The 8,942-nt window shown below is 35.1% G+C and overlaps 1 protein-coding gene across 3 annotated transcripts in view; it reads right to left on the bottom strand.

Annotated features, from left to right (window-relative positions):
- Positions 1-7,055: 7,055 nt before the first annotated feature.
- Positions 7,056-8,942, bottom strand: part of LOC144968199 (nuclear receptor subfamily 2 group E member 1-like) — an 81,182-nt gene continuing 79,295 nt past the window's right edge. For 2 of the 3 annotated variants that reach the window (XM_078906307.1, XM_078906308.1), the window contains exon 11: positions 7,421-7,963. In XM_078906307.1, coding sequence (XP_078762433.1) covers positions 7,822-7,963 — 142 coding nt within the window. In that variant the 3' untranslated portion in view covers positions 7,421-7,821. Of the gene's footprint in view, positions 7,964-8,942 lie in introns of all 3 variants that reach the window. The other variant, XM_078906310.1, reaches the window with a different exon arrangement.

Below are 8,942 nucleotides of genomic sequence, written 5' to 3'. Positions count from 1 at the left end.
TTCCAGCTGTTCAGTCGTGATTCGTTCCAAGACAGATTCGCTCTCATAGTCAGAAATGTAAACACAAGACTTGTTGTTATTGTTACCCTGAGTGTAAACACGATGATGACGTCAGCACAAATAAATAGGTGATACTCTCGTTCTAAAAATATTGGCCAGATTTGTTATTCATTTAATAATCAGAATATATATTTATATCAACAAACGTATGTATCGTAGTTTGGCTAAACACATTTTTATCTATATCTTTCTTTTGGCCAGAAAAGTTTCACTTCATATCCAATGTTAATGTCAATCAATTTTAAAATGGCCATAAATTTGCCCAGCTTAAAATCCATCGGTTTTCCAGCTAAACATTTTGTGGTCGAAATAAAAAAAAAAGTGTGTTAAGTGAGTGTGCTTAGCACTGTCTTTATTTGTCTTATTTTACATACTCTCTCTCTCTCTCTCTCTCTCTCTCTCTCTCTATATATATATATATATATATATATATATATATATATATATATATATATATATCTCAGTCCACCATCTATCTATTTAGATATCAATCAATCTATCAATACATATATTTCACATCTCCCCACCTCCATTCAATTATCTGCGATGTTTTTTAATAATTCCAATCAGTTCATATTAACAACAAAATCGATGTATAATATTTCCTTATCGTGGATTTCTCGTTAAAAGGGAAATGATGTATTTTTAAGCGACAAAACAGATAAAATATAAAACGCTCAGGATTGCTTTGACCAACAGTCGCATGGAATAATATTCAATAAATTAACATAAACATTTATAGATATAGAATCATTAACATTAACAATGATTTATTGAGCCATAAACACGAACCTTGAAAATGTTGGAGAAGGAGGAAATAAATAAATGTGTCTCGCCATATCCAACCGGTAATAGGTCATGGTGAAGTAGACAACGGGAGTCAATTGACTTTGTGAATATCTCGTCAGAAATGTGACATTTTGGTTGGATTGATGTTGTTCCCCCCCCCCCCCGACTTCCCCCAAATATTCATCAGCATCATTATTATCATTAATATCATCACCATCATCATGATCACCATCATCATCATCATCATCATCATCATCATCATCATCATCATCATCATCATCATCATCATCATCATCTTCACCATCCCTCTGTATCCTACCCACCACGACCTAGTACCATTTGGATATGCGTGGACACAAATATAAAACATGAATCAAAACCAGCATGTGTAAACAAACGAGAGAATTAAAAAAAAAAAACAAGAAAGATGACGTAATCGCCAGTCCAGCACCAAATAAAAATGCACCAATCAAATCAAAGTATTTCATCTTATAAAATTGCAATCGATTTGCTTTCAATTTACATCTGAAACGAAATATGGAGTTGTATTTTTGTTTTGGCATTTACGAAATATTATTGAACACGAATGCTTCCGTTAAAACATATAAATGTGAATCAGTTCGTATTTAATATACACGTAAAACAAAATATGTAGTTTTTAACAAGATAAAATTCCGTGAAACATAAATTATTTCCTCTTGAAAAATAGGAAAACAGTTCGTTTATTTTAGGTAAAATGTGAAACGAAAAATGTAGTATATTTGGGGAGGTGGGGAGGGGGTGTAGTTAAAAATATTGATTAACAGTGATCAAAAAATTAAGATTATATAACGAAAAAATAAAAGAACAAAATAAAAATTTAGAAAACCCAAAACAAAACAAGGGTTGAAATACTGACTGTCTTCTGTCTTTTCAACGAATGGTTTTTGTGACATTTCGTTGGATTCGTAGTTCGCGTTTTTCGTCAAACAAAAATAATTATACAATAATAAGTTACGATTTGTTTATTCTAATTATTTCCAAGTTTGACTTTATTTACCCTTTCGATGACCGGCAATATAAATCAACAAACGCAATTAGATACACTTACACTCATAATACTTAATTTGCGGCGCTGCACTGCGGCTAACGCCTGGGTTATTCCAGTTTTTCCCATGGAATTTTAAAAAAGATCCTACAGACAAAAATTCCCTTAGAGGATGAACAAAATGATTTCTTTAAAATATAATAATATACTCAGATACACACCTACAGTCATCTCCATCAGCATTGAGAGTAAATGCGTTTGTTGCTGAGTTCAGCCCCTTGATTGGTGATAAATTAATAATGACAAGGACAGAAACATACGGGACTGTCGCCGAAACGTCATGGTTTGCTGTACGCATGATTTGGTGTCATTTGTCATTTGTCATTTGTGATTTTCATTCACTTTTACAAACCATCCAATGTCGTTTATGTCTAAAGGTGTCCTTATAATATTATTCACCGTGTTGGACACAATCAAGGGATATAATCGGTGACGAACACATTTCCCCCTAACACTGTAGCACAGTCCCTCACTACTCGTCGTGTTTTTGATTCAATCGATAGCAAAGTTCAGTTTATTTATCTATACATTGCTGCAGGTGGAAACAGTTTTCAATATGTTGGAAATTTATCAACAGTTTGAGAAGTAAAACACTTAACTTTGAAATGTTAAAAAGTGCGCTTTATATAGATAATATAGGACTTCTATTCTATGCTTAAAGCTTTCTCTATGTTTACCATTCAATTTTTAAAAAACTACAAAAAAAAATATTCAAAAAATAACATTTTTAAAAATCCAGAAAAAAAGAACGATTATTATTTTCATTTCGGCCAGATGTAATAATTTTCTGGCCAAAATGTTCAAATAATTCCGTCAGTGTTTTGGCATGTTTTTGCCCTTTTCCCCTGTTTATTTCACATGTGCATCACTAGACTCATGGATATGAAATGGAAATGGAAATGGTTACAGTAAGCCTTTATATAGCGCAGATACAACATTTAAGAAAGAATAATAGATAGAATTAGATGAGGTATTAATATTGTAAAATTCACTCTTAAGACTTGAAATACACAGAACCGAAAGTTATCCCAGTACAGGCTATATAGCATTAAAAGAACAGTAATAATTGTTTGTTTTCTTTTGTATAAGACGATCGTCTATGATAAAGTACTTTCCGACAAATCTGAACCGACCCAGATACCCAATCAGTGCAGGGTGGATAATGAAATATAGTTCCAAAAATTAAATAAAAATTCGACCAACCCAGGATCGAAACTGGCACTCTTGGAATCTTTGTCGTGTGCCCTACCAACTGTACCATTCCAACACCCTACGTAAGATATTATAGCCTTTTTCTTTTCTTCTTTTTTTAAACTTTCTCTTTACCAGCCATATTCAGAATTTTCTCCAAAACTTCACACCCAACTAACAGAAAAATATTTTTTTTATCACTATGACATAATAGAAGTAAGTTCTTGCGGTAAATAATTTCTTAATCAAAACATACTCAACAACACATTGTTCATTTTCTTTAAAATTTATGATGTACAAAAGAACTTTGAATAACAAAAATGTTGATTGTATCGTAATGAATGTGATGATTTTCCTATAGCTGGTATTGAAAGGGTTAAACCCGAATCATTCACAGTTCAGAAGATTTGGATTAAATTATAAAACCCGATCAAATGAGCAAATCCAAAGGTTTTTGATTCCATAAGAATTTGGAGAACTTAGGGGAGCAGGCACTGGTGTAAGATAAAGATCAAACACGTTTATTCTTCAGATCTTTAAGAATCTGGATTAAGTCACTGTGTTGTAGAGTCTTGTACAGTCTTGTACAAAGGGTAACAAGCAATGATTGCCGTCTTTTAGCACTACAGAAATCTGGATAAACTCTGGTCATATTATAGATCTTATGGTTCCCGTGAATTGTTTTTTGTTTTGTTTTTTGTTTAACATTTTTGGGCTGAAAAATCATCAGGCAAAGGTACCCAACCCACTGGTTTCTTTACTTATTTATCAATTATTTACTTTTTTATTTATTTATTTATTTATTTATTTGTTTGTGTTTGCTTTGACAATTAATGATATTAAATAACACGTGACGTCACCCACCATCTCAGCGTCTGTTCTTGTAAAAATTGACAAGCCATATTGAAACTAACTAACCGTTGGAGGGGTGACACTAATCGTAAAACGTTTGCCGCACGCTATCAGGCATATGGAAGGCACTTTGCACATGATATTTAGCCGCATTCAACTCAGGTGTAAATGTTTACCTGGCTGTCAGCAGTCATATGTATTATGAGAGCACTGTTATTATTAAAAGGACGCTTAACAAAGGACTTGTACTTTAAGATATGAGAACGTGATTGCTCTGCCTGAGTAGGGAGGGGGTTGAGGGACGAGGTGGGCGGGGGGGGGGGGGGGTAGAAATAAGTTTTAATGAAATTGTAAGACACATTTTTAAGCAATATCACCTCTTGGAAACGAGCTGTGTATAAATGTAACCCGGCGTGTCAAACATTGTTATTTTGGGTTGTATAGAACTCCATATCCCGAATATGAAATACCCCCCCCCCCCCCAAAAAAAAAAAAAAAAAAAAAAAACAAGAGATATCAACTTTTGAGTTTGTTTACAATTTATCATTACTAGGTGTGGCTGATAAGTGTTGACGCCTATTGGACATTTCTTCCGATTATATTGACCGCACCAGTTGACGCTTTTCATAAAAATATGCGCAAATTGTGACAGGAAATAAAATAAAAAACAAGAAAACAAAATCCGTAAAACATTTTCTTTAAAAATATAATATATTATAAATTAAATATGTTTAGTCATGGGCGAGAATCGTAATCAAAGAATTAGGAATCGTAAACAGATTATGTTGAGTTAAACAAAACAGAACAAAACGGAGCGAAGAGAAATTGTTTTGTTTACAAAATCGGGTCCAGGTATCACAAGATAATGGTATTTTTTTGAACGTTTACAACGTAAGATAAACTCGTAGACAGAGAATTTAACAACGGACGGGGAGGGGGGAGGGGGGAGGTATTTCAAAGTCTGGAAAATTCCTTTTGTATAATGTAAAATGTCTGGCTCGATAGCTCACTGGATAGTGCGTCTGTTCACTCTCTCTCTCTCCTCTCCTCTCTCTCTCTCTCTCTCTCTCTCTCTCTCTCTTCTTCTATCTATCTATCTATCTATCTCTTCTATCTATCTATCTATCTATCTCTTCTATCATCTCTCTTCTTCTCTCTCTCTCTCTCTCTCTCTCTCTCTCTCTCTCTCTCTCTCTCTCTCTCTCTCTCTTTTTTTTTTTTTCTTTCTTTCTTTCTTTCTTTCTTACTCTCTCTTTATTCAACAATGGAGTTGTGCGTCTTACCCCGGGTTCAGCACCCTGACACCGTGATATTTCTACTCTCTTATCACATTATCTGACCATTTCTCCAGTTCTCGTTACTTCCGATACCCGTAATGATTTCACCTGGAAACGTTACATTATTGCGACCAACAGTTTCTTGACGGTACAAAGCCCAAGTAGATCAAGTATCAAAATGTAACTTTTAAATCGATAGTACGAGAAATGTGACATTTGGGAACTTTTGTCCCATTTAGAAATGACATCTTATATCATAAATTGGATGTATAACACGGATATATAAAATAATCTGAGAGATAACGGGTATGCCTGATGCACAACAAAAATTGTCTTTTTACCTTTTATTTTAAACTTTATAATTGCTTTGTAAACTTTTATTTGATAAGGTAATTATCGACAGACTGTAGGCAAACTGTGACGAATTGATAAAGGGTGAATCAATAAGACGTGTACACTATATGAGCACGATTCACACACACACACACACACACACACACACACACAAACATCATGATTTTGAAGCACCATTAAAATGTCAGTCAAAAAAAAAAAAACAAAAAAAACATGTCCACACTTAAATTGAAAACACGATCGTACATATTAAGTGTTCAAGTTTATCGATACACCCTGTCTAGAAATCCATGTTATCGATACACCCTGTCAATATCAAATTCGATTATTTGAACGTTTTCTGACTAAATTGCGAACAATAGCATTTTGTTTTTTACAATCAGCTGTTTGATGGTAACATTCAAATAAACGGTCAATTGCTGTAAAACTTAGATAAAGATGGATAAACGGAAATCGCCACGCGCCACGTAATATTCAAACGATTGCATCGGGTATACGGTTCCTGTTTTGGCAGACTGGAAAATAAACACGGTTTGTTTTAAATTTTGGTCAGAAAACTGTCATGAAACCCGAGACTTCCTCAAAGACTTCCAGGAGGTCCCAGGTTTAAAAGTTGTTGACGAGGTGAAGGTTATTTTAATAGATCAACATTGGAATGACGAGTTATCTGGTCAAAATTTTTAACATGTTCTTTTTGGAGCAAGTCAGTTTTGTAAGCAGCTTGAAATAAAACAATCAATTGTCAAGAAGTAAAAAGGACAAAATTTCCAATAAACAAAACATTAAATTATAAAAAAACTTACCATTCAAATAAATGTGTAATCTGCTTCCTGTAACATTTTTTTATAAAAGGAATCGTAACTTAGCGATAACATTCAACAAGTTTTACATCACGTGATTCGGAATTCTAGAAACGGAATATGGCATTCATTTCGTTGAGAATGGCTTGGGAATAAAAGAAGGGGGAAAAAACAAAAAAACAAAAACAAAACAAAATACAACAAACTGTCTGGACGTGAGGTCTTCAATCCGTAAATCGAGCAGTTCCAAAAAGAAAAATAATCTGTAAGGATGTATTTTCTAGACGAAGACTTCACTTCTGTCTATTTATATCACATACAACAGTGCAATGCACAATGGTCATAATGTTATATGACTCACAGAAATATAATGATGACGATGATGATGATGATGATGATGATGATGATGATGATGATGATGATGATGATGATGTTAGTACGATCCTTTCGTCACCTTTGGGTCGATGTTTTGGTCAAACGGAATCATAATTGAAACACGTTCAAATGAAATGATGAGAAGTTACGAATTGATTCGTCTTTTAAAATTATAACAATCATTCTGTCGATGAAGCATCACATATGTCACACATTGTCCTAGACACGAGTAGATGGCGATGTATGACTGTGTGGTTATTTATATGTTGAGATGAGTGTGTGTGTGTGTGTGTGTGTGTGTGTGTGTGTGTGTGTTCCAAGACCAGAATAGGTTGAGGTATGTCCATCTGCGTGTACACTAAGACCAGAATTTGTTGGCATGTGTCCGTCTGTGTGTGTGTGTGTGTGTGTGTGTGTGTGTGTGTGTGTGTGTGTGTGTGTGCACTCCAAGATCATAACATGTTGAGGTATATTCCATCTACGTGCTCTCCACAACAAGAATTATTTTCATTATTATTATTATTGAGCAGTAACTGACCATAGTCGCATCCATCACAAAAAGCAGATGAATCTGTTTTCATTCAATATGTCCAGTTTTTTATTGACGTCGACCGTATCTGCGGAAATTCTTTTCGTTTTTGGGGAGACTCATGTTGTTCCAGTTGAAACCAGTCCTCAGTCGATTTTTAATGTTTTCTCTGGTCTCAACTGACACAAATTGGCTTGAAGTGAAACCTCTGCTGAATTCTTAGATGAAAAAATCAGTTGAGATCCAGTGACAAGACATCACCATATTATCATTAGAATCAACAGACGTGATTATGGCGACAATCTGGATGAGAGAGACGAACTGCTAGGAAAGGAACTTTTAAAAAAACAGGCCATCCTGAAGAAAATGCTCCTCAAACAGACCCAGTTTCTCTAGTGTTTCCTCGTGAAAGATTCCGTCGGCTTCCCAAAGACAAACTTGAAAACTGTCTAAGAAGTCAACGGGTCTATTTTCCTATTGAAAAAGCTGGGAACTCCAGATTCTCCTTTAGAAATTGTTGGCCTTGAACATGTCGACCAGAAGTCTTTCTATGGGAATGTGCCCGATTGTCTTACGGAAAAACAGTTCCTCGATAGTAGCACCGGACACCACACGGAGGGAGGGGAGCAGAAGCAACAATTTTCCAAACCTGGGAAGGATATTATATAAATATTTAGCAAAGACGAAGGAATAAAGCTCTCATTGGAAGACAAAGTTAAGGTAAATGATATTAGAATAAATCTCGGAACAGCAAATTCAATTAAATTGAGGGCAATATTACTATCAACCAAAAATGTACCATGTGATTCTTTTTAATATAATATAAATATAATATTCGCTTTATTCATTCCTAAGGGGAATTTTTAATTGAGGATCTATTCCAAGGGAAGACTGCAATAATCCAGCCGTCGGCCGCAACGTGAGCTAAGGCTATGTGACTTGCTCATGGCCAGACAGCGCGACGGGGAGTCGAACTCGGTACATTTCTGGTACGAAGCAAAGACCACTGCTGAGCCACGCTGTCCAGTCATAGACTGACTTGACAATTTACTGTCAAATGAACCCCCCCCCCCCCTCTCCCAAAAAAAAAAAAGACATATACTGAAACTTTGATAACATTACGAGGCAAATTCGTCCAAATGTCTTCAAAGTGGTTGACATGACCATTCCATGAGACAACGTCAACCATTGTTGTCGGGCAAGGAATAGAAAATTAAGAAATTAAGGAGCAGGCACCGGTGTAAGATAAAGATCTGAACTGTGTGTATGAAAGGTGTCAGACAAAGCAAGAAAGAAATTTGCAAGAAAAAAAAAAACGATCCCAAAAAAATCAGTCGACCTCGACTGGGGATCGAACCTCAGACCTGATTACCAGTCAGAAGTGCTATCGTTACACATGCAGGTAATCAGAAGGTCTGAGGATCGATCGATCCCCAGTCGACGTCGATGGATTTTTTGGGACGGTTTTTTTCTTTCTTACTTTGTCTGGCACCTTTCATACACACTTGTTCAGTTCTTTATCGAAGGAATAAAACTTGTGTAAGAAAACAGATTGTTTAAATTGTCTTATACAAATAACAGTTTGCCAACAAAAAACAGTTTGTTTATTTTCAATTCAATGCCTTTGT

Source organism: Berghia stephanieae, chromosome 3, assembly GCF_034508935.2.
Source record: "Berghia stephanieae isolate SIO BIC M18660-M18661 chromosome 3, UCSD_Bste_1.3, whole genome shotgun sequence".
NCBI lineage: Eukaryota > Metazoa > Mollusca > Gastropoda > Nudibranchia > Aeolidiidae > Berghia > Berghia stephanieae.
Note: the sequence above shows the minus strand (reverse complement) of the source record. Positions and strands in the feature narration are given on the sequence as shown.